Raw genomic sequence first — 27,439 nt, forward strand, 5'->3', positions numbered from 1 at the left:
GAAGGGAAATGAGTAAAAAAAAGTCTGATGTTATAGTGTTTGCAGGCCTACTGTGGTTTTTGGCTGTGCGGGTATGTATTTGCTTTTTCTCCCTGGCTTTAGGTACCACCCCTTGCAGCTGACTTGACAGAGCAATTAGGCTAGGAAGTATTTAAGCTCAGGGAGTGCCATTCTCTTTACAGCATGAGCTATGTGCTTGTGGCTCCTTCCTCCTGCTCTGTGGAGAGGAGTGTATTTTTGAGTGACTTTTGACTTGCTTCAGAGTTTCACTGTGTTTTTCTTTGTGTTTTGATTGTGACAGTGACTTGACCTCCTGTTTTAGTTTAATTATTAATAAAAATACTTTTATTATATTGGCAGTGTTGTCTCCTATTGCCCTTTTACTGTTACTTACCCACATGTGTTGTTATGTTCCTAGGGAATATAACAGCTGTTCTCTCTCTATAACCCCTCAACATATGCATTGGCCATGCCACTTCACACCTTTTTGTAAATCTGCATCAAAAACATCAGAGGAGTTAGTTCAGCTGAGGGTGGTAACCTGTCACTACAGACCTCCCATAAAGTAGCTTGAGGCACCGTGGATTACCGGTAAAACAGAGAATCAGTCATTGTGAGCACTCCTTTAATTAGTAGAATAAATAATTGATGAACCTATACAGCGAACCCACCAAAGGCTTATTGAGCTTTCTAGGTTGAGCTAACTGAATCTTGAATGCGGAAAGTCCACGAAGTATTATTGGACATACTAAAAAAGGGAGCCTATGTTTTATACAACAAACTGACTGCAAAGATTTGATTGGGAGAGGGAACTGCTGCCAGATGATATCAGGACTTTTTGTGTCAGGAGTTGGAATGTAAAACGGGACACAGAGATACACTTTTTGTTCCAGAAAATGGTTCCCATACGGTAAAAAAATATATTTTAAAATACATTTTGAAATATATTTCAAAATATACAAAAAATGGCCAAAAAATATATGTGCTAAAATACATTTCAAAATACATAAACATATTTCAAAATGTATTTTAAAATACATTTTGAAATATATTTCAAAATATACAAAAAATGGCCAAAAAATATATGTGCTAAAATACATTTTAAAATATATTTATATATTTAAAATGTATTTTAGCACTTATATTTTTTGGCCATTTTTTGTATATTTTGAAATATATTTCAAAATGTATTTTAAAATAAAATAGGCTTAAAATAGGCTTTGATAGTTATTTGATAGTTATTTGATAGTTATTGAGAAGGCAGAATAATAAGAAAAGGCAAAAGTACGTCACAATATAATTAATTAAGTTACATATTTTGATTACCAAATTATGGAAGCGTGGAGCTGCCACCCAGGCAAAAGAAAAATAGAGCTGTATCACGTTATGACGTGAAATGTTTATTGTTCTAACATTATGCTTTTCATGTTTGTATAATATAATATCACGTTATTATAATATACATAATTGTCACGTTCGCACAATATTGTACGGACGTGATAATTATGTACATTTTTCGTACAATGTTGTTCAAACATGTTGTTCAAACATGATAGTATATTGTTAGAACGATAAACTTTTCACGTTATAACGTGATATACTTATATTTCTCTTTTGCCTGGGTGGCAGCTCTACGCTTCCGTTCCAAATACACGAGAATAAAGTAATATTATATGGGAAAAGGCACCTGCTAGCTTGATGATGGAGGCTTCTTAGACTGGCCACCCGCCTTGGCTTCTTGTCGCCACTCCATGAAATAAAGGTCCGTTTCCTCCATGCCGGCTAATTATTCATCCTCATTAAAATCTCGTATATGTTCAGTTGGCAGAATTGAGAATTTTACATCTTCCAACCACTTAATTAACGCGAACATAATCGGCTTGTTTCTTCCCGTCTCCTGTATCCGGCCGTTCCTCTCGCTGTCAAATTTCGCGCCTCAGAGACGTCGTTATTTTTCAAAAAAAAAAAAAAGAAGAAAGAAAGAAAGAAACAGTAACAACTACTAAAGAGAGTTTTTGCACGTTCATTGCACATTTGTGGGAATGTTTAAATATTTAATTTTTATTAATTACTTTTCATTATATCTTTATTTTTTAAACCACCGTGGCAATGCGCATGCGCATACACTCCTGCACGCAAAGGGCTTTGGAGTTGACGTAATGTCGCAGTGCATTGTGGGAGCGCAGCACCATCTTGGCAGGTCACGAATCAAAACAAGATTGCTACGAACCATTCTGAAACGTAGCTCAAAAGAAAATGACGGTATAGAGACAGATTCTGTCCAGATGCAAAGAGACGGTACTTGATTGTTGAAATGTGGACCCGTATGAAATATAGCCGTGGAGTAGAAACCCTGAAGACCAAACCGCTATTGACTTAGCATGATCTACTCTCATACCTTGTCTGTGGAGTCAGAGCATACACGGCGCACCAATTTCGCAATTATAAATCTCTGGAGGCGCACATCCAATTCACCAAGGACTGGGTACAAGATTTGGCTATTTTTAAGCCTCCACGTTGTGAGTACGCCGTCATTCAAGCAAAGGTAAGTCAGCTTGAGTACTGCGAGTAAAATGCGTTTGATTCCCCCCAACATTCAAATTAGTGCTAGTAAAACTTCATTCGTGAGGGGGAAATTACAGTGAGAACATGTAGAGGCTCTGTTAGAGGGATAACATAGTGAGTTCAGTGCATTGATGTGACATTGTCCTGAAGGATTTAGTTATTCTTTATGGTTAAAGAAATTGCCCTAATTAATTCATATTTATTATAAATAATCCTAATTACACATCTTGCACACAAGAATTTCACTCACATGTGCTGTACCAATGTACCTGCACATGTGATGTGACAATAAAAAGTGATTTGATTTGTGATTTGATTTGATTTGCTTCCTTGTTTGTGTCCTGTGTCACTAAAAATACATTCATTACATACTTTAGGTTCATTTTTTGCTGATAGGTTTCTAAAAAGAAACATGCAGATTTAGAATATAACATGCAGCGTTCTATAGATGGATACATAAAAACACTTTATTTGTTACATTTATGATAAATGGATTTGAAAGTAAATAAAACACATTTGTGTCAGACTTGGCTTATTAAAGTTCTTGTCTTTAAATGAACTTTGTCTGTGTGTGTTTCAGGTCCTGCACTCTTAAAGACTGAATTGCAGCATTGCAGCCACAGGTCATTGTGAGCATCACAGGGAAGGTTGAAGCCGCCCACTGCAGCTGTATGACTAGAGTCGTTGAGACTTGCAGCCATGTCACTGCTCTTCTGTTTAATGTAGAAGCAACAGTGAGGATCTGTGGCACAAGGACTGTTACAGATGAACCTGCATACTGGGTTTTGCTGGGTAATATGACCAAGATACAGCCAGAGGTTGGCCATAAGATAGACTTCTCCTCTTCAGCTGCCCAAAAAAAAGGTTCTTGATCAAAACATAAACAGACCATTCGTTGTGACAGGTAAAAGAAGCCATCCTCAAAAAAGAAAAGTTCCACCTGCTACTGTGGAGGAGTTGGATCAACTGATGGGACAATATTTTTCCAAGCATAGTTCTGTTCTGAATAACCCATAATGTTTTAATTTAGGGGGCCATGTAAATACTTTGCATTTACTGAATATGTACTTACTAAATACCACTGTTCAAAAGTTGAATAAAGAAACAAAGAAATGTTTGCCTATTTTTAATTAAAAGCACTTTGTCGAACATCACATCAGTTACAATGTAGAAAAAATGTTATGTATAATTTACAAATGACAAAATGTTCACATAAAATCATGACAGCATTTGTATAATATCACCCACTACTAGCATTCTGTAATTTACTGTCTCTTTTGAAAACTTATCACTACATAAACAGCACAAGACTTAAAAGTATTTAACAAGAGCATTTTTCCCTGGTTTTACTACCACACTGGGGCACATGTTCACCAAAACGCAGCAAACCTTTGCCATCTTATCCAGGAAGGTCACCTTTTTACCCTCACATGGAAGAAGTAATCTGATTGGCATGGTGGTAAGTAGCATGTAGTTTGAAGCAGGGATTTCGTAGTGCCCCATGTGTAGTGTTGGAACCCAGTCAGGATTTGTTTCATTCATTTCATAGGCTGGTTTGTTGCAATAATGCCAAATAATTAGCAACTCTATAAATAGAAGGTAGTTCTGCATGTTTGTTCTAAGTTTGTGCTATTGAAAATAAAATTAACAGGCTATAAATAATAATATGAACTTATTTAGAACTTACCTGAATGAAAATACTGGAGCACACCAACAGATATCTGTGGCTGGTAGAGAACTGAATATCAGCTCGTCTCGCAGCTGCTATCCAGGCTAGACGCCTTCTTTTGGTAACATCCAACACATAAATGGTAAATGGCCTGTATTTATATAGTGCTTTACTAGTCCCTAAGGACCCCAAAGCGCTTTACATATCCAGTCATCCACCCATTCACACACACATTCACACACTGGTGATAAGCTCCCTCATGATGTTTCCAGGTGAGGAAACAATGAAAAGAGAGCCTGTTTTCAAGCTTATTCCTTTGTCGGTAGTGCAATCTAACATTACAACCGACCACACAGCAAGCATTTTTTTGGCCTGCTAATATGGCGCCTTGACCAAAAATCGTGGCTACGCCCCATCCCGTAAGATCACGCTCCAGAGCCCTATTAACGTACGGATCTAGAAAGAAGACGCTGCATTTTTAACTCTGAGGGAGATGGAGAATGAGCCTATTTCCAAAACAGTGGAGTGTGTTCCTTTAAATACTAAATTGTATATATTGTCAAAAACTAAAGTGTACATAGCAGTTGTTGTGTCTTGTTTACTGTATCACTGACAGATAATTTCAAAGTCAATGAACGCTACATTATAGTGAGATATTGTGTAATGTGAAATACTGTAAGCAAGTGAATAAACAACCTAATTCGTGATAGACCTTTGACTCTGTTTTGTTTGAATCCAACTGTTTTTTGCAGATGTGCATAAAACATGTTACTTTTAGTATTGTTATCATTATCATCATTATTGCACTAAATATATTTTAAATAAAGGATACTTTGATATACATTCTACTGTAAGGTTGGAAATGTATTTTCTTCACCCTAAAATATGTTTTGAAATGTATTTTGGTTTGAAAGAAATACATTTTCAATTTCAAAAATATATTTTTTTGGAGCATCACAAATACAAAATATATTTACCATATATTTGAAATATATTTTGGCCAGGAAAAATGTATTTTTTTACCGTATGGGTTATGTGAAGTATTTTTCATCAAATTGTCACACAGGTGAAATGTGGCTTTTGATACTCTAAAGTATTTGCTCAGACTAAATGTTGCAACACAAACATCATAAGATTTCATAAAGCATGCACTGATGTTTGGAATAGTTGGCGAATATAAATGTCTTCATTTAGTTTTAATTGTTATTAATGTTGGTCTTTGGTAACTCCAACACTGGTCAAACCCAAAGAATAATATCAGTTGTCTATAAATATTTTCTGTTTTATTGTTATATGCTCTGATGCATTCTGCTTTGTTTAAACGCTGGAACAGATTTTGTTTTTTGCAGCATTTCAAAAGTTATGTTAGATTTCAGTTGACAGATGCAAATGTGAAAATAAAAAGGTATATGTGCGTGTGTGTAAATCTGTGTCTTTATGTGAGGTAGCTTCATCCAAAACATCTCATTATGCGCTTGGTCTCTGCTCACATTGGCACAGGGTGCTAGATCCGTTGACAAAAATTGTTTGGTAATGGTTCCAAGACATGAAAAATGAATCTGGACCAAAAAAATTAGATTAACAGCTCAAGCAAAGTGCTGGCATGCCTGCTGGTGGTGGTTGGTAGTTGGAGGGTGGTCAGGAAAGGCAAGGGAAGGGAAGGTTGAAAATGAAATAAGCTGGACTGAAAGAGTAAAGCGCAAATGAGCAGCGTGAGCAGAGACTCTTTTTAAAAAAAAAAATAGTTGTCTTCCAATGCGAAGACATTTTCGCCCTGTCACATATAAAAAATGCTGGAAGTCAGAAAAAGGGTGGACAGGACATGAATTAATAACACTGGAGAGGCCTATAGGCATCTAGGCCTAGGTTAAGTGAATCAGATTATACATGTATGGTATAAACATTTCTTTACATGAGAGAAAAAGTTGGACAAAAGCAAGTAACCTTTTCCAAGAGCTTAGTTCAAAACCTGCACATTGATGCCAGCAAAAGCAATGAGACAGAGGGTTTCTTTTGAAAAACTGCATAAAAAACTGTCTTCTTCAAGTGAAAAGATTTATTGACATCTTATTTGCAATAAATATATTTTAGCAATAGAAAGTGACCGAGATTTAGCAATTTGTACCTGAGAGAAATTAATTTCTGTAAAAATACGATAACCCCTTCTTCTGTCTTTTTTTCAAAGAACAAATTTCATATTTAGAAAAGTTAGCACTTTGTCATAGAGAGTTAAATGGTCATTTTAATTCCCACTGTGGTAGCATGTGAACTGAAAGTGAATAGGCTCCCACCCTGAGGTCTAGATGATTGTTATTCACTCCACTGCCATCTGCTATTTCATGCCACAGGAATGTGGTGGCCCTGAGCACAAAGGCGCATAATGAGACTTTGTAGTGAATCCACTGAAATACAGGATGTGTAACGCACAACCAGATACACACTGAATGATCACAAAACTTTTACATATACATATATATATAATCTGAATATTCTGAATGAAAATGTTGTGTCAGCTGGGGTTAAATTGAGCAGGAGCACACCAGAGCTCAGGCCTGGCTCTCGATGTTCAGATTCACCATACTGGAACTCCTCCTCTTTCTGTATTACAGCAAAACCAACTTGCATGCAACTCTTGATCTCTGCTCTTGGACACATACATCTCATGCTGAACAAACAGAAATTGATTCATACCAAATGACACACTTCTAGTACTGTAACTTTTGTCCCTTGGATACAGATTCTGCATATTCACATGGTATTTATCCGGTATCCTGGCTGAAGTTTGGTCCTTTTACAGCATCCTGCCATGCGATTACATTTGTTCCTGACCACCGAGTACACTCACGTTAACTTTTATCGAGTGGAAAAAAGTTAGCTTGCTTATATTATGCTAACATAGCTGTGTCGCTAGCGGTCACGTAGCACATCATTATATACCAGCTAGCCAAACTTCAGTAACCCTACACTGCTGTTTAGTTTTCTGTCTTCATTTATGTTGGAAGTGATAACGAGCTGTACGTTTTAATTTGTTTCCAAAACCCCGCAGTCAGGACATGCTATATTGTATTTAGATAGAAGCTAGCGAGCTAACTTCCTGCTAACTTCTAACTCCGTTAAATGTCATAAATTCCATTTTCATGGATGCCTGGATGTTAAACTCAATTGTTACACCTGTTAGAGCAGAACGCTGATCATTTTATTAAAGATGGAAGACTTTCGACAGTTTTTCAACTCTCAGTAATGCCATAGTGATCGTTTGATATATGGACCTGCAGCGGCGTTTAGGCCCAGACACGGCTAGTGACATCAGACTTAATGACCGGATAGATATTAGATGCACTGTCATGTGTTCATATAGGCTAGAAGAACTAAAACTCACTAAAAAAGTGATGAAAAGGCCTCTTATTTTTAGTTGATTTAATTGTAGTATTTCTTCTTTTAAAATAATGTGACTTTGAGATGTCTCACAATGATTAGGAACTGGAACCATTGCCAACATGTATTCAGTGAAACCCTGTTCACTTTGGAATTTTATTTCACATCGAAGACACTGGCAAACGGTCGGAATAGCCATCTGTAATCCCAATTAGAACGGCCTATTCTATGCTGCAGAACATCTGTTTATTTTTGTCCTATAGCTCTTTGTGAAGCCCACTTGGGACCTGCTGTCATGAAATTCCAGGTGTACAGGACAGAATGCACATGAAGCTGCTTGCTAATTAGTCAATGGCCATTTAACTGTTTGTGAAACTTTTTCTCTGTGATGGCAGAATTTTTGAAAACACTGTTGGAATCAGAGTTGCTTTAATTTGCAACATTTGACCATAATTAGATTTTTGGGGGAGTTTTTTTTAAACAGGGCAGTGGAGAGAAGATAGGACAGCAGAGAGAAAGACCAGTTGACTTGGTGTAAACAGCCTTAGGGCATATTCAGACTCGGGCCTCTGCATTAGCCTTATGGCATATGGGTCACCTCCTACCCAGTGTGTTAAACCAGTTATAAATAAAGTTGGTTAAGACCAGCTTGTGTTTAGTTACACTAGAAATCTAATATTACCTGCTGTTAATGGTAAGTTTACAGCAATATTTCTGTAGGCAATCAAGTGAAACAGTATTACTTTCCCAGCAAATTAGAAAACCTGCTGGGATCTCTCAGTACATGGGCATGGAGTAGATGGAGTCTATGCATACAAAGCTTCTGCTATTTTTGAATCAGCTCAGCCCATTATCTCAATGAGGAGGACAGCTTCTCCAAGACGGATATTGGGTATACTTGGCAAGAATTGGTAAGATGGGCTATATGAATTTATAAACATTACAACAGAGATTAGCTCCCTAAAGCAGACTTCTACAGTCTTATTTCATTTAAGGCCACTGCCTCCAGTCCAGAGATACTTCATTAAATTGAAATATGAATTTGGAAAGAAATGGAAAACAGAAAGCAGAGACCCCTTCTGCTCCCAGCCAAACCGGAGGACAAAGGCTTGCACAGACAGAGGCTCTCACACTCACTGGCACTTTGGAGAGTCAGACTGCATCTCCATGCAGCTGTTGGCACTTTTGACAGCTTCCACTGTGTTCATGACATGGGTCCACAAAAAGCCCCCAGGTCCCCAAACTTCAGTATTCAGTGTTGTTGAGAGGACAGACTTGACAGCACAGTAGCAAAACTCCACACACAATGGTTTCACAGTCATTAAATAAAGATAGCAGAGTTTTCTGTAGTGTTTTTAACAGTCTGCTCAGCGGTCTAAAGAACACTGAATGTTCTTCACCGGTTTACTGACCCCATTGTTAAAACACATGCAAAAGGTGAAACTGGCAGGCCTTTTCAGCTCCATTTTCCCTTTGTTTTATCAGGTGAATTTCAGCATGCACTGTTAAGTCTTTGTGCTAAGTACTCGTGAACTGTTTCTTTCAAGAGCTTTTGCCTAAATGGCCAATGTGGCAGGTACAACACTTAGTCAAAGAGTTACATCATGGCAGCTGTCTCAGTTCCAAAATTTCGTCTCTTGGCTTCTAAGATTTGTGATTCTATTCCAGCTAATCTTTAGGCTGTCATGAATTTTACCCCGGTTGGATTATGCTGGACTAGTGTCCAACTCCCTTTAGCTCCAAAGATGTGGCAGTGAAAAGGCCTTTGAACAGGCTGGCCAAACACTGTCTGTCTATGGCTTTGGTCCCAACTGGTAGCAGCCAGCTGACACATCTCTTGGTAGCTGTTTTTCTTCATCCTAGTTATTTACTTAACTGGAAATGTCACTAAGAAGGCTTTGGTATGTAGCCATTTTTTCTTCCTCATGTCCTGCCTTCATGTTATCTATCTCTCTTTTTACTCCCCCACACTGTCCCTATCTGTTTCGCCTCTCTTATCATTCTATCATGCATAAAACTATCTCTTCCTCTTGCACAGAGGAATAGGCTGACATTTGCACTTGGATATTGTAGTCATTTGCTTCCCCTAAAGTACCTGAACTTACAGAACCCTGCTATGCACTTGAGACCCAGGCAAATATCAGTGGCTATGACCTCTTTATTGAGTGCTGAACATATAACCATATGGTCTGTGTTCATCAATGGTCTTTTTTTTAAACACATTTTCACTAACCAGGCACTGGTCTTACAGTAACCTATTTTAGGATGTCACACATTATCCATCCAGTGTGAAAATTTATGTAATTTAGTTTATTTAATTTGCCACTATGCTTCCTATCTATTTTCCTGTATATCGTAAGGCTACATTATGTGTGCAGCAGCTGCGTCCTTTGAGGTATATCAGTAAATAATTGATGGGTATGAGTCTAGATCTCTTTCAAAGTTTAATTAGTTGCAAGGAAAACACAGAAGTTGCCCTTTCTCACACACATACCATACAATTTACCTGTGTATAACCCTGTGCTGTGATTTAATAATTGCAAAACAATAAATCAGGGCATTACTGTTGTTTTTACAGCTGCAATCCTTAAGGACTGAAAAATGAGAAAAGAGACAATGTAAGATTTATTGCCAGTAATTTCACAGCTACAGTATAACCTAAATTCTCTATTTATTTCAAGTTCAAACAATTTGTACGATATCAAGGTTTCCTGATACAGCTAGTGCTGGTGTTGGCATTTCAAACAGGTTCACATTGTACAGTGGATTCATTATGAATGATCAAATCGGATACAGTCTCCCATCATTTCTGTGCTTTTTTTCTCAAGTAAAAGCAATAAAAAAGACACTCAGTTCAGATAAGGGCAAAGTATATTTACTGGCTTCTTTCCACACAAGTCACATATGGACGAAATGCAGCATTATGTAGAGCACTAAAGCCTCAGACAGGGCTTTAGAGTTCCTCTCAAATATGCCACTGTATATTGGCTTTATTACAAAAGCAGAAACTATTCATTTTCTTTTCACTGCTATGTCCTTGGTTCTTTGTTGTCCCCCCCAATCAACATGAATGAGCCCATCCTCATTCATATAATGTCACCGACTGTGGTGTTTTTGGTTTTTCAAGCTGACTAAATGGCAAGTAAAAAGAAACCCGAACTGTAAAAATGAAGCAAAACTGAGGACAAAATAGAAAGCTTCCCAACAAGACGCGAGTTGCTCAAGAGGTCTTTCTTGACAGACTTCTGGCTAAGATCACATCTCACTGGCAGCCCTTTTTCTTCATTGTCGCCCTTCGAAAGAGGACTGCTTCTCAGTTGTTAATGCTGAAGCAACCAGTGCATCAAGTCTCCAGAGGACACCTTGCACTTACCCTTAAGACAGCTTTGAAAAAGCAGTAGTACTTGACACTCAAACGATGGAAATATTTGGCATAAACAATGCTAATTTTCAATGTGAAATATTATATAAGCCTAAACAATGCAAACCTCCACCATGGCAGCTCCCTCGCCTAGCTTTATTTACTTTGTTTGCTTTGCCCTTTTTATACAGACTTTAAAAAGTTTGTAGTACAGCAAAATTCAGATAAGTGTAGCACGTTAGATGCTTACTTTAATTACACAAACATCATGTAGGAGTAGGCCATGGATAATATTGATTTGCAAATAACAGGATAAGGATAACTTGGGCGTATTATATAATATTATAATGCAGTATATTTTTAACTAACTAAGCAGCTCATTCTCTGTCTCTTAACCATGCCTTCTAGATGAGCTTTAAAGCTGACACATTTTTGGTTCAGCTTGAAAGAAAGGCAGATGTGAAATGCAAAAGTAAAGTCTATAATGTGATCAATACTGTTTATACTGTTTACAATATTTTACTACTGTATTGTATAATGTTTTCAATACAAACAATAACAGTAAGAAACACAGTTTTAGACAGCTCTATATAGCATTAATATTAGCATTACTAAACAGCAGATCAATCTGTTGAGCATGAAGGAGAGGTCAGACTTGACTTTTTAGACTGGTGGATATAAGATGGATTGTTAACATGACCCAGCTCTACACCCCTACAAAGTTTTATCTGAATTTATTCAAAAGTTTTTGAGTTATTGTGTTTACAGACAGAATGATATTCACACACACAAATACTATCAAAAACACAACCTCCCTGAAGGAGGTAATAATAATAATAAATGATGAACAAAACCATTAGTTGATTTACTTGCTCATTCTGTGTGTTAAAGATATACTCTGGGTTTCTTAAAATATTCAGCACTGGAATAAAATAGCTGATCAATACCGAAGCACTGGCGTTTCACTGAAGGAAAGCTACAGAGAGTCTAACATTGTCTGCATTTGAATGAGCCATTGTACATCTTTCAGTATAAAAAAGAAGAAAACTGCTACTGCAATTCCATCAACCACAAACAAATTTTTATTTTAACATGCAATATTAAAATTATTGTTGTTGTAGTTATCACCGGTCCCCTTGTGAATCAAAACAGCATGCTATGAAATTTCAACTGCGAGTAGAATCAGTGCCTGTGGAATGTTATGAAGCCAGTAGACATAAGGGGTGAATACATACATGAGTAATGCACATGGCAGGGGATACCTTTGGACTTGGGAATCAGCAACAACAGCAACAGCAACCACCAGAAATAAACTGCACACATAGAGATGCAAGGAAAATAAGAATTTGGCAGCTTTACCGAGGACCCAAATAAACAGATGCTAATTTTTTTTGTTTAGCTGATTTAATGGAAATGTGGTGCAGTGTACTGTAATAGCGAAAACAGTGAGCGCAGCTTATGAGGTCAAATTGCGTTTAAGTCTAATCAATCACTTTGTAAACATAGCCACCAATTTTGCCTCGGGAGGTCTTGCCATTATCAAAATTAAAGACAGTTAAAGTTTCGTTTCATAGATCTTTGTGATGGCTGCGAATATTCAGGGTTCTGCTTTCAGAGGCAAAGCACATTTTCACCCAAGTTCTTTTTCACATATTTTAAGATATTTCCACATTACTGGTCAGGGTTGTTAATAGCTACTATATTATTAGTACTGTATATTAGAACCATCATTCTTCAACCAAGACAAGCCATTGTGGAAGCATGCAATCATTACCGTTTTCTGTATTTTTTTTTCTCTTTTCTGCAAGGTTACTCATATACTACCAAACTGTTGGAGAGGTGGAGCACAGAGGAGGAAAAGAATCTCATGTTGAATCATGTTACTTTCTTTAAAATTGTGAAATAGAACATTGGCCTTGGTACAGGTTGACTTTCCACCTTTTCCACCTTTTTCATTTATTTAATTTTTTTTAGTATATATCTTCTGATCTCTAAAATCCGTACATGTATAGCGGCTTCTCCCCAGAAGAGAGTTTAGAGAGCCCTAAGGAAATAAGCGGAGGCACTGAAGAAATTCACTATATTTCTCACCACCTTGATTCCTTTAAAATCTACTTTCTCTCTATTAACTCGCCTCCTTCTTTCATTCCATTGCTGCCTCCTCTTCCAGCCTTTATTCAATGTATTCTGTTAGTGTGAGTGTGTGCGTGCGTGTGTTTGTGTGACCTACAAAGCCTGTTCATGTGCAGCTAGAGCAAGTCTTTGCCAACAAACCTATAGAAACACTCATTAGACGGAAGCTGCAGTAAAGCTGTTGTGTTCCCAAGTGTGTGAATGAAAATGAAGAATCATCAAGTGTATGACTGGATCTAAGCGCAAGTGTTTGTGCCTTTGTGTCAATCACTGCACAAACAGTTGAATATATGGATGCAGAACATTTGTCCATAGCCGTGAAGGAGCTCTCGTGTGCATTTGTTTGTGTGATAGAGGATCCTATTATCATTACTTAGGATGCAAGAATAAATTTGGAGACTCTTGAGCATGACCCAAAGATTTCTTGTAATTTCATGACCAGATGCTGCTGCACGAGAGCTGCACCTGTGGAACAGCTGCAAAAGGAGATAAGCAGGAACACATCACTAGCTGTTCTGGCATGGGTTGCAGCTGGTGACACGGGCTCACCTGAGTCATTTTAAAAGAATCGTACCTCCTCACACAGTATGCAAACAGACTTTTTAAATCCCGCTGCCTGAAACCACGTTGTTGCCCTTCTCTCCCATTCTATGATGCTGAGTCAGACGCCTGACAGTTGCAAGTGGACTTTGCTAATATTCCAGGGTGACATGAATGTGCTAGAAATGTCATTACTTTTTATAAAGGAGAACCTTGATGTCTCTGTGCATATCCACCTGCCAAAGCAGGCAGCAAAAGGAGAAAAATGTGGAGCTCTTTCAGACCACAAGGGAGGCTTTCCAAAGAGAAATGCACACTTGCATGCAAGCATACAAAAGGACACACCCACACACATTGTCACGATTAGATATTTTCCATTCTCTATGAGCCCACCTGTAACACAAACTCTTTGAGACTTTCACCAGATGTAGTCTACTGTACACACACACATGTGTGATCTGTCTATGCACATTCACAGAAGGAGAAACAACACTCTTTTCTAAATTTGACTCTCCCTCATACATACTCAGACTCTGTGCGCACACACACACGTAGTGGGACATGACAGAGAGCTAGTGACTGTGCCTACCTGACCTGACAGACCATTCACAAGTTCTCTCTGCGTGGAACCTAATGTACTGGAAGAGGGGAGTGTGTTTGTGTGGATGAGAGAGTGAAAGGGGTGGATTGAGAGAAAAGAGAGGGAAGAGACTTAATCACTGTGTGCATGTGAGGAATATTCAGTATTTCTTTCCTTTGATTTCTGCTGTGTTTGTGTGTTTCATATGTATTCCTCTGCCGTCACGTTCTTTGTTTTCTCTTGAGAGCACTAGCAGAATGTTAGCTTGAAAGTGAGGTTATGAGGAGCATCGCCGTGGTGGTCTTTCAGATAATTTTCTTCACAGCAACCCCAATGAAACTTCTATTTAAATGAAAGAAGTTGAAATTTATATCTGTTTGCAGAAAAATCAAACCTAAAATTTCATCATAGTCATTTATAAATGCCTACTTCGTACTTCAAATTTCAGAAGTGAACAAATGCAGAATAAATATGTGTAGGGTTTAGGGCTGCCACAAACGATTATTTTGATAGTCAACTAGTCACCGATTATTTATGCGATTAGTCGACTAATCAGATCATCATCCACTGGACGTAAAACTACAGCTTATTGCACCAGCAGCATCTGCTCTTATATAACTATCATTAGCTTACAGCTTTAAGCTTTTAAGGTGCTAACTAAAAATAAAGACAAGATGATAGTTTATTCAATTTTAATGAAATTTGCAGATTGTTTCGGTAAAGTTTAATAAACTCCTTGCTATCTAAAATATAACAGGACACCGGAGTAAATTCTCCAGCATCTCACACTTCTGATAATCAGCTGTCTGCTTGACGTTTATTCAGCTGTGTAAAAACTATAACTTTAATCTCAGCCAAACCGATTTACTCAGGAACAAATAAAATACTAAAAAAAAAGCCAAACAATAACATTTTTAATTTATCTAAGTGACTCATATATATTTAACCTGAGTCACGAAAGACGGCGGTGGGTTTGAAAACAATTTGCCGGGAGTCCGGTGTTCTCACGGCGCTAGTGACCTAGCCCCCGGCTAGCTATCGAGCTAGTGGGTAACAGACGTCTCCGAAAACGTCGGAGCGCTTTTGAAAATATGTGGTGTCCTGATAAACTGAGCAGATATTTGAGGTTTACACAGCTACATTCTCGCCTGAAAATATGTTAAACGTTTATTTTGTGACCCAGAAAGAATAATAAGAGTAATATTAAAACTAACTAGCTAACGCCATTGTTGGAAACTAAGCTGGGCCGCGCTATGAATTCTGGGACACAGCTGCTTCTTCTTCTTCGGGGTTTAACGGCAGCTGGCATCCTTGTACATGCTGTGCTGCCATCTTCTGTTTCAGTCCGTTATTACACTCTTAAATCCTGCTATTATTCCTGCGTCTTTTGCGATCTTACAAAGCTTCAAACGACACGTCGACTATTAAATCAGTCGTCGACGATTTTGATAGTCGACGTAATCGTGACTAGTCGACAAATCGTGGCAGCCCTAGTAGGGTTTAACCTCAGGCTGGGGCAATTCATTTTAGCCACTTGTATTTCTCCTCTGTTTTGATTGGTTGTTTGGTTTTTTAAATCAGCTTTGCATCTGCATTTAGTTACCAGGCCAGATTGCCTGTTAAGGTGGATATTTTTGCAATGTGTTCGTGAATTTGCCAAATTGGTTTGACTAAGTTGAGATTTTCTCATAGAATTACAGTTAAAGAGGATTTAAAATGACCAACAACTACTTAATGTATTTTCTATGCATGAAAAAGTGTGTATGTAAAGCAAAAAAACACAGCTCTTTATCATATCCTCTGTTTTCTTCCAACGTCCTCTTCTGTTTCTCACTCCTTCTGTTTTAATATGCGTTCTTTCTCTCTACAGAAAAGTGTGATGAGGCTCTTGCCTCTCCTCTGCCTCACACAGCCTTCACCAGCTCGTCTGTCTTCTCCAGTGGATATGCACCTGGATATGCCAAGCTCAACAGGAGAGGAGGTATACAAACACACACAGACATACGTGCATGCGGACACACACATGCGGACAAGCCTACAGATGGCCATGTACTCACACATATATGCATTCTGTTGGAGGGCTCTGCTTACATGCAGTGTAGACAGAGATAAAAGTAAATACCTAATTCAGGTACGTGTACATACAGCCTTATGGATGATTTTAGAGATGACACACTGTGAGATAAACATTCAAGCCTACATCGAGCGACACACTTCTCAGTGCTGCACAGCTGCTCTCACCACCTTCCTCCTCTTTTTCTCTTTTCTTTCTTTCTACTTCTTTATATTTCTTCTCCTCTCATGCCCTCCCTCTCTTGGCTTCAATCATTATCTCAGTGACTCAGACTGAAGCTCATTTCCACATCAGTCCACAGCAAAGACAGATAGGGACAGACAATTACACCCCTCCGTGTTTATACAATTAATAATTCATACTTTCCCATCTAATATAGCCGCACTACAGCTGAGGCAACAACTCTGACATATAAAAGCAAGGTAATCTGGTATGTTTAATCATACCAATAGAATTATTTCTACTAAATGGGACTGCAGCTCCTGTAATGACACCCACCAACAACCGATTAAGGAAATAGGGAAGGAAACAATGAAAAAATGAAAAACAATTTCTCAAAAGGATAAGGAAAGGATGGTAAAAATACAGTTTAGCATTCTTCCCACCAACACATTTTCTTTTCCTCTCCTGGAGGATAGCGGTCCTTGGAGAGCATGTAATGGATAAAGTGTATATATTCAGTTTATTTTTGTAAAAGCTTAAGTAATACTTGAATGAAAATAGCTGTAGTGTGCATTTTTGTGAAATTTACTTGCGCAGAGTGATGTTGGAGTGACGTCTTTTATAAGTCATTTTTGGATGCACAATTCTGGTCCACCGAAGGGGTTGTTTGTGTAACGCCAGACGGCGTCTTTTTAGCGACGTCTATTATACTTCTAGTGTTGACGTCTGTAAGACCTTTGGGTAGGGACTATTTATGGTCCAAATGTGGTTGTTGTGGACGTCTTTTAAATGTCAAACTTGTAAGACTCATTTTAGATGTCATTTTTATAATGCTTCTGATTGTATAGGCTCTGTAGTCCCATGTTTCCAGAGGGTGGAGGGCATATTATCTGTACAGAAACAGTTATGTTTAAAAGGATGCAGAGTGATTAGCAGACATCTCCAAGATGGTGCGGGCTCCTGAGCTAAAGCAAAAGTGAGCAGCTGCGTGGTGGATTTCGAGCAGAAATATCATCTGTGCATTGACAAAGACTGTCAGGCAAATAGTCCAGTTCATAAATACACACTTTTCGTATTTTACATCTCCCAGAGCAGGCCACTTCACAAACACACTAGTTTCGTCTTACACAGCTCTTCACAATAAAACAGGATACTAACCTCTCTAAAATAAAAACAAACGGTATTTAATGCAAATACTTTTTTAACTTATTAAACACATTTTACTCCTTTTAAAATGAATACCAAAAATTTTATAAATACTTTAACCATTATTACTTCATTTACATTTCAACATGGAATTTAACATGGATTTTAATGTTTTTAATATTTTAAAAAAATAACAGTTTTAACCTAGTTACAAATAAATAAGGTGATTAATTAAAATAAATAAACTAGTTAAAGAAAAACAGGGAAATTTAAAATAACAAACAAAACAAAAAAAAACATGCGCTAAATAAATTAGTAGGTCAACACATAATAAAGCATCTTTGTTGATAAATAATCTGTATTCATATGTATCATGTTGAGAGAAACAATGTTGATATTTGTAAATAAAAAAAACATTACATTTATTAATCATGTAAATTCCCTGCACAAGTCATAGACATCTACATGACGTCCAAAAGATTACCCTGTCGAAAGTTCAAATGTTGAATATCATATTGATTTTGGGAGACACTATTTCTACTTTTAAGATTAGGCTTAAAACATTCCTTTTTCTAAAGCATATAGTTAGGGATGGATCAGGTGACCCTGAATCCTCCCTTAGTTATGCTGCAATAGTCTGCTGGGGGATTCCCATGATGCATTTTGTATTTCTTCTTCAGTCACCTTTCTCACTCACTATGGGTTAACAGACCTCTCTGCATTGAATAATACTTGTTATTAATCTCTGGCTCTCTTCCACACCATGTTTTTTGTCATGTCTTCCTTCTCTCTTCCTAACCTGTCGTGGCAGATGGCCGTCCCTCCCTGAGCCTGGTTCTGTCGGAGGTTTCTTCCTGTTAAAAGGGAGTTTTTCGTTCGACTGTCGCCAAAGTGCTTGCTGATAGGGGGTCATTTGATTGTTGGGTTTTTCTCTGTATGTATTATTGTAGGGTCTACCTTCGGATATGAAGCACCTTGATGAGATTCTCTAAGGTATAGTAGCTGATGACGGTCAAGGATTCCTCTGGAAATCAGTTTGGATGTGAACGTTACAACTTCAAGACAGATTTACTTAACTTTAAAATACTATAATTAAACATTTATAATGCAAACTGCATTAACTGTTGATGTGCGCCAACCTTCAAAATATGACATTTGTAACAGTTGTTAAAGTAAGAAGTAAAATGTATTTGCATAGCGCTTCAATAGACAAGAAAGCAGTCATGAAATATTTTACAGAGGTATCAATTAAAAAAAGAAAACAGCTGATATGTGTTTAAAATGATCTCACATGAACCAGGTGAAACAACACAGAATTCAAAACACCCAAATGCTTGTCTAAATAGATGTCTTTTCACCTGTTGTTGAAAGCATGTCACAGAGACAAGCGATGATATCAAAACATGCTGTACAGTTTCTGTCACAACGGGACTGAACGGACTCACGCGCAGGCTCTAGGTCTTGAAAGCACAAGAGTCTTTATTATGATGCACCAGGTGATTATTTACAAAAGTGAGGGGAAAGCCGGGCTCCGGGGGTCCACACACGAACGGGAAAGACACGCACACTCTCCGTCCACTCCTCTTCACACTCGCACACTCTCCGTCCACTCCTCCTCACACTCCACTCACTCGGGTAACACAGGGGTAGGTCCAGGGAATATGTACACAGAGACACGAATGGGTAGTTAGGTAAATCGCTATGAAACACTTCTGAAGTCATTGAGCTGGGGTTACACTGACGAGGGTCGGCAACGGTCCAGCGACGAGAAACACAGGGCTGCCGTCTTATAAAGGAGCTGGATCACTCGTGATGAGCCACAGGTGCGTGGGCCAAGGGCAGGAGCCCGCAGGTGAGCTCCGCCCAGGCAGAGGGAGGAGGGAAAGAGGGGAAAGGAGAGAGCAGGAAAAAAATAAAAAAAAGGAATACAAAACATATGTAGCCGTACTGAGCCGACCGGGTAGGCACAGGGACCCTGACAGTTTCTGTGTTTTAGCTGTAGAGAGTCTCCCTTCGCTCTATCATTTTGACTTGCATTTAGATGCAAGCAGCTACATTTGACAGCCAAATGTACTGTTATTGGCATGAATATGTGCTCTTCCAGTGCTATGAAACAGGGAAGACACAAAATCAATATTAGCCTAGAACCTCACTTTTTGGCAAAGCTTCATTTTTCACATCAGGAGTCCTTGGCATATTGAGCCACCATTGTGATTAACAACAAACAGTTTCCATCAGCTGCTGACTTTGTGTTAAATGTGCCAAGATTATATTGAGTTAAAAGTGATCAGTGGCTAAAACTACCAAGTAATCATCACTCTGTAAGCATGGAGACCACAAAGTGGCAGAATTGCAAAGGAAATTGTATTTGCTATGAACGTATGTCTGTTTGTTTGTTTGTTGCCATCTAAGAAAAGCATCCAGTGAGAAATTGGTTTGATTGTGAATGAAAATGGTCAAATCAGTATTGATTTCCTAAAGGTCATACATGAAAATGAAAACTGGCAGCAACGTGGAGACCAAAGACCAGGAAATGTTAATGAAATTAGGCAAATATCAACAGTGGTAGGGAGTAATTGTTGCTTATGCAAAGAAGGTGGGCACAAGCGATTAAGTCATCTACCAGTAGGAGTAAAGAGTAATGTTGACTGAGATATGGCAGCGTGAGAAAGGGAAGGGAAGGCATATCAGTATTCACAATACTAGAGACATAATGCACAAATACAAACCCTAACTCCCCCCAAAAATATACATATTCAAGCAAAGATGCATGAGAGTCATCCATATTGCACATATTCTTAGAATTACAGTGATTTTCTTTACAGACAAAACATGCACTGAATGAGAAAACAAGCGAAAAGCCAATTTAGCTTCTACATGACTCATGCTCACATTTACAGAAACCCTGTGAGGCATGACAAAAACAAGTCCACACATTAAACACTCGCACTTTCACTGGAACACAAACATTTCAAAGCACTTGTATTGACAAAAACAGGACGGCACTACACATTTACACATATTATAAGGAGGGGTTCCTTCAAGCCGTTACATTTGGCAGCCAAATTTGCCGTCAGTGACATGAGTATGTGCTGATAATCCAATCTACTCCAATCTCCCAGTGCCATGGAACAGCAGAGGCACAAAATCAATGGGACACACCAATCATCTTAAGCTAAGCACATTGGGCTGTGAACGCTGACAGCTATTAGAGTTTTAGGTTATAGTGATGTGCGCGTCGGGTGTGTGCATCCAATTTTCGATGCACAGTCCTGTAGATGTGTGTGTGAATGAGAGATGGAGTTAGATGGTGCCATAGTGATTTTCCAGCAGGCAGCTATCTTGTGTAAGCCTGCCAGTTACCAGGATCCTGGTGGTCATTCCTACTTTGCTTTTTCATTTTAAGATGACACATTTTATTAGTTTTTTATAGGCACAGTATGTATTTGTGTGCCTTTCGGTTCTAAGCCCCCTATTATTTTCACTATATATTCTTCCCTTAGGCCGGATCATTAGCGGTTTCAAAAATATTTCCTATCATTTATATGCGGACGACATCCAATTATACATTTCTTTTAAATCTTGGGAATTAGACAAGCTATCCACTCTTATGGACTGTCTTAAGGAAATCAATCTTTGGATGACAAACAATTTTCTGCAGTTGAACGCAGACAAGACCGAGTGCTTAATCCTAGCCCCGGAGAATATCAAGCCACAGATTAGTCAACATCTGGGTGCTTTTTCATCGTCGATAAAAGCCACTGCCCGGAATCTTGGGATAATTTTCGACCAATCTTTGTCCTTTGATGTCCATGTTAAATCCGTGACCCGCTCTTGCTTTTTTCACTTAAGAAATATTGCCAAACTCAGGACTATTGTCTCCACAACCGAACTGGAGATGCTTGTCCACGCCTTTATCTCCTCCCGGCTGGATTATTGTAATGCACTCTTTTCCTGCGTTTCTAAGGCCTCACTAAATCGGCTCCAAGCGGTTCAGAATGCTGCAGCAAGGCTTTTGACCCATAGCAATAAATTTTCCCATATCACTCCTATACTAAAATCCCTGCATTGGCTTCCGGTTGAGTATAGATATAAGTTTAAAATCCTCACCTTTACGTTTATGTCTCTACAAGGTGGGGCCCCCATCTATATCTCGGAGCTTCTCCAGCCCTATTCTCCAAAGCGAACTCTTAGATCCACTGATAGCGGTCGTCTATCTATCCCACGGACTCGTCTGAAAACAAAGGGGGATCACGCATTTCAAACCCTGGCTCCTATACTGTGGAACGGTTTACCCCCCCCACTACGCACCATCGACACGGTGGCTTCTTTCAAAAAACAGCTTAAAACTCATCTGTTTAGACAGGCATTTGGGAAATGTTAATGCGTAACATGTTGTTTTATTTTATATTTATATTGTACTATTGCTTGTTTGATATGCTTTTATACTTTCTTTATGTTGCTATATTGTTTGTTTGACATGTTTTCTTGTGAAGCACTTTGTAACAGCGTTTTGTCTTAAAAAAGTGCTATATAAATAAATTTTACTTACTTACTTACTTACCTTTATGTACAAAATGACTAAACATGAATGGGCTTGTGAACATTGCTGTATTCTTAATTGTTCCATTATAGTGCTAGACCTTTTTTTTTACTTAACTTATAAAACAGAGTCACTTAAGATCCTTTAATTAACACATTATGTTATTAACAAAATTGCATCTTATTTAAACCAGAAAAGATTGACTGTTAACAGCTTTAGTTCATTTTTCTTAGAAATGTATTATTAGATGTGGCGTGATGCTAGATTTGTTTTGTATTTCTACTTTCTTTTTTTTTTGCACTTACATAAATCAAGCAGGGACAGTTCTGCCTCTGCATTCTAAAAACAGTCAGAAAAGACTGTTTTGTCTTTCTTTTGTTAACACTTACACAGCACCTTCCTCCTCAATTATTTAGCATTGACACAGTGCTTTTATCTGTATCTAAGCACTTCTATCTAACATTCACACACTCACACTTGGATGGATGGATCGGGGCAACCTGGGTGTCAGTATCTTGCCCAAGGATACTTAGACACATGGACAGGAGGATCTGGAGCTCAATCCCCCAGCTTTCCCATTGGTAGACAAGAAATATACGCAGCACCTGAGCTACAGCCTCCTCCTTTGCCAGTCTTCTTTTAATTTGCAATTTCTGCGTCTCACCATTTTATCTCACATTTACCTCCCTCCATCTTTTCCCTTTTTCAACCTCCAACATTCCTGCCGTTGTTATCTCTCTCATTTCCCCTAATAGTCTTGACTTTCTCTCTCTCTCACCATCACCCCTCACCCTCTCCCAAATGTCCATGCTCCCACCCCCCAACTGTCTCCCTTTAGTGTTAGTTAATGTGCCAGGCCCTGTGAAACTCAAGGACGTCAGACAAACGAAAAGGTGAACCAGCTTCTCTTGCAGCCAAAAACCTTTTGGTCTAGATAGACAAGTGCGGGGGGAAAAAGAGACAGGTAGACATGAAGAAAGACCAGATGACAGCTAATGAAGTGTAGAAAAAGAAAAGTTCTTCACATCTCTTCAGCTCTAAGATTTCAACCACATACATGTTTGAAAAAGGTCACAAAATACTTTAAAGACTGACTACTCGTTTGATAAAATATTAAACAGTTGTAAAATACAGTGTGCATTCATTTTATTTGAAACTGCTGGAGTAACCCTTGTAAAACATGTGTGACCCTGAATAATAAAATGGTCAAAATCAGAGCCCAGCCCATAGCTGCTGCTATGCATCAAGCATCTACACTTTCTGTGATGCAACTCATATCAAATCTTTTTGCAGACCATGCTTGCTTAACACCCCCGTCTGTCTTGTTTAAAGTTTCATCTGAAGAAAATTACTTTTTATTTCAAATTCGTTGTGCCCAAGGTTAACTTGGAATGAGGTCAGTAAATGTTTTCTCATTTGCTTTGACATGAAAAGGGGCGTCAGGGCATTAGACAGCCGCTTACATAGACATGATTAATACTAATAAGGCCATGGTCCTGATATTTTCTTGGCTTTCCTGTGCCATTTTGTTTGGGTTTTGTTCTTTTTACTTTCTCCATTTCCTATCCCTGCTGTGTTATTCTGTCTTTGTCATATTGTTTAGTGTTTCAGTTTTGGTTGATTATCTTTTGGTTACCTCCAGTTTGAATTTAATAACTGATTTCCATGTGTTTTATTGACTCTCTTTGTCACTCAAACTTTGTGATTGTCTCTCTTTTTTCCTCATTGCTTTCATCCGTTTCCTGCTTCCACCTGTGTCTTGTCTATACAGTTAGGTCCATATATATTTGGACACTGACTTTTTTTTAGTTGTTTTTTTTTACCTGTTTACTGAAACATTTTCCAATTATAGTTATATAATAGACATGGACATCATATGTAGACTCGCAGCTTTCATTTGAGGGTATCCACATTCAAACTGGATGAAGCGTTTAGGAGATTCAGCTCCTTAACATGTGCCAACCTCATTTTAAAGGGACCAAATGTAACTGGACAATTGACTCAAAGGCTATTTATTGGGCAGTTGTGGGCAATTCCTTTCTTATGTCATTATCAGCTAAGCAGATAAAATGACTGGAGTTGATTTGATGTGTGTGTCACGGTTGCGGCGACAGTCGTGTGGTGCCTGGGCGAAAAGGACCCAAAATGCAGGAACTGACTTGTTGCGAGTGAGCATTTTATTTACAATGGGTGAAGTACAAACAGAAACGAGGGTGGTAAGGATGGCACTAAGACACGAACCTGAACTGGGCAAAACTAATAAACCTGGAATACACAACATACAGGGAGAAACACGAGCTGAGGGCAGAGAGACGGAGAAACACCAACTAACGCAGATGAACTGACAACGAGCACAGGTAAACACACATGATAAATACACACGGAGGGAATGAGGAATGGCAAAACAGGAGGGAGGCACAGCAGATCCTAATTGATATGACAAGACACGAGACACAGAACTTCAAAGTAAAACAGGAAATATACACACAGACAGGGATGACTTGACATTAAACAGAGGGAGCACAACACCAAATTCTAACTAGGAAAACCTTAACAGAAAACATCACCAGAACACAAGATAATTCATTAATACAAAAGCCCTGAGTCACAGACTCAGGCCCATGACAGTGTGGTGCTTACATTTGGAAGATTTTGCTGTGAACAGAAAACATCATCGTCAGAGGAGGAGTCCATGCAGGTGAAACAAGCCACCCATAAGCTGCAAAAACAGAAGAAACCCATCTAAGAAATTGCTGCAATATTAGGAGTGCCAAAATCTACAGTTTGGTACATCCTTAGAAAGAAATAAAGCACTGGTGACCTCAGCAACACAAAAAGACCTGGACATCCATGGAAGACAATAGTGGTGGATGATCGCAGAATTATTTCCATGGTGAAGAGGCTAATACAACAGCCAACCACGTGAACAACACTCTCCAGGAGGTCGGCGTATCGATATCAAAGTCTACAATAAAGAGAAGACTCCATGAAAGTAAATACAGAGGGTTCACTGCAAGGTGCAAGCCACTCATAAGCCTCACAAATAGAAAGGCTAGGCTGGATTTTGCTTTTGGACAAATGAAACCACGATCAACCTCTACCAGAATGGTGGCAAGAAAAAGTATGGAGAAGGCGTGGCACAGCTCCAAAGCAAACCACATCGTAATACACGGTGGGGGCAGTGTGATGGCTTGAGTATGTATGGCCCCCAGTGGCACTGGGACACTAGTGTTTATTGATGATGTGAATGAGGACAGAAGCAGCTGAATGAATTCTGAGATGTTCAGAGTCATGCTGTCTGCTCTAATCCAGCTAAATAAGTCAAACTGAAAGAAAGACCCCAAAACAAACAGAATCTGAAAGTAAAGGCCTGGCAGAACATTAAAAAGCAGGAAACCCAGCACCTGGTGATGTCCATTAGAAATAAACATTTTATTTTCATTTATTTAATTCGTCCAATTACTTTTGTGCCCCTGAATAAATGTTTTAGTTCCAAAAATGTTTTTGTTCAAGCCAACAAATTACAGCTGAAAGTCTGCACATTATTTTATTCAAAATTTATTGTGGTAGTGTACGTAAGAACCAAAAAATGAAAAAAGTTGTCTCTGTCCAAATATCACTGGACCTAACTGTAGCATATATATAGCCCTGCCCTTCTCCAACTTTCCCAGCTGATGCTCCTTTTGGATTGGTGTGTTTTGTGGACTTTTGTATTTCTTTTTAGACCTTTTTTGCAGCAGCCAAATAAAACTTTTGCTTTCTGTTGTGCAACCTGCTTCTGTGTCATAAAAATAGTTAAAACACCTCTTGACTATGGGCTTTGGCCATACATTCCAATGACAGTTCTTTCTCTGGTTATGTCGTTGGAATTTTGGATGTAAAAGCAGACCATGAGCCAGAAAAAGTAAAAGATGTGCTCCAAATAGGTTTGCACTTGTCACATAGCAACCACAAGAGCTGTGATCTGCATGTGTTCAGTGCTGCCAGTTGAAGACAGATGCCCTGTGGATACAGGTTAAAATAGAAGAGGAATGGATAGGATAAAGACAATGGAGACTGGAAATGTGTCGAGGTGAGGGTGAAGAGGAAGACACTGTGGAGTGAGAGAAAGAAAGAGTGGGAACAGACAGGCATGGGAAAAGAGAACAAGCTGAAGATGGGAGGACATGGTAACCGAGCTGTGATAAGGCCTGAATGACTGATAATTTGGTAGAAGCTGTGTAACTACTGACACTTTGGATTCCTTTTTTTTTTTTTCAATGCAATCTCAGAGAAGTATCAAATTTCCATGTGGGTACATCTCATTATCTCTGCCGCTCTGGAACAACACTTGGTAATGGGTTATTCCCACATAGCCGTCATTCAGAAAAAACAAGTCTAAAAAGTATTTGCGCTTTGTACAGAGACAAACACTCAGACAGGGTAAGATAACAATGGATGCCACTTTTATGTGAAAAGTGAGAGATGAGTAAACCCATGCCTCGGTGGATGTACCTACAGGCGTGTGAGCACATGTGTGCGGCCATGTTGCTCCGCGGTGCAAACGTGGCCAAGCATGAGATTTAGCTGCTAATCACAAACACGTGGCCACTGATCCTTACATTCCATTTTCTTTTTCAACCTTTCTCTAATTCATATCCCTCTATTTCTGTGCTCCTCTGTCCTTCGTCTTGTCTCTCCCTGCCCTCCATCTCATCCTCTCTGTCCCTTTGTCTTTCTCTCTATGTCATTTTCCCTCCATACAATTTCTATTTTCTACTGTAACATTCTCAATCCCACACTCCTTTTTCACAGCCTGTCTATTCTTTCTTCCCAAACCTCATTAGCTATTTTTTTCTCTTCTCATCCTGGTATATACTTTTCCAACTTTTTTTCCAAGTTTGAAAAAGTTCCACTCTTATACCTACTTATTCGAATGAAGGACGTCACAACCGCAGCACAACTTTCCTCCGACTTCCTGCACAATTAACCACATTCCCTTTCCCTATTCATGCTTTACTTTTCACTGTCATCTTGCAAACTTGTTTGATGTCTCCAGCCATTGCAGTCATCCATCGATAATGGCGGTCCTCTCCTAATTAAATTACTCTGTCTCCATCCGCTCCCTTTGCTCCATGACAGAAAGATGAAGTACTAGCAGAGGGCTAACCAGCTGTTTTCTCTCTGCTCCCTTTTTCCGGCGGCCTCGCATTCTAATTAATTAAGACGTTATACTTTTTGTTAATGTGGTTTTGGTATCAAAAGCGGCACCTTTGATAAATACACTCACGCATGTTCTCTCGGGTGCCGGA

The 27,439-nt window shown here is 38.7% G+C and overlaps 1 protein-coding gene across 2 annotated transcripts in view; it reads left to right on the forward strand.

The window, feature by feature from the left end:
• cntnap2a (contactin associated protein 2a) overlaps window positions 1–27,439 on the forward strand; it is a 409,058-nt gene that overhangs the window by 143,203 nt on the left and 238,416 nt on the right. For both annotated transcript variants that reach the window (XM_086306026.1, XM_086306027.1), the window contains exon 2: window positions 16,094–16,204. In XM_086306026.1, coding sequence (XP_086162152.1) covers window positions 16,094–16,204 — 111 coding nt within the window. The remainder of the gene's footprint in view (window positions 1–16,093; window positions 16,205–27,439) is intronic.

Source organism: Aulonocara sp. 'chitande type north' Nkhata Bay, linkage group LG9 (assembly GCF_057382095.1).
Source record: "Aulonocara sp. 'chitande type north' Nkhata Bay isolate Kocher_YH1m ecotype deep benthic linkage group LG9, A_spYH_male_GT1.1, whole genome shotgun sequence".
In the NCBI taxonomy this organism is placed as follows: Eukaryota; Metazoa; Chordata; class Actinopteri; order Cichliformes; family Cichlidae; genus Aulonocara; species Aulonocara sp. 'chitande type north' Nkhata Bay.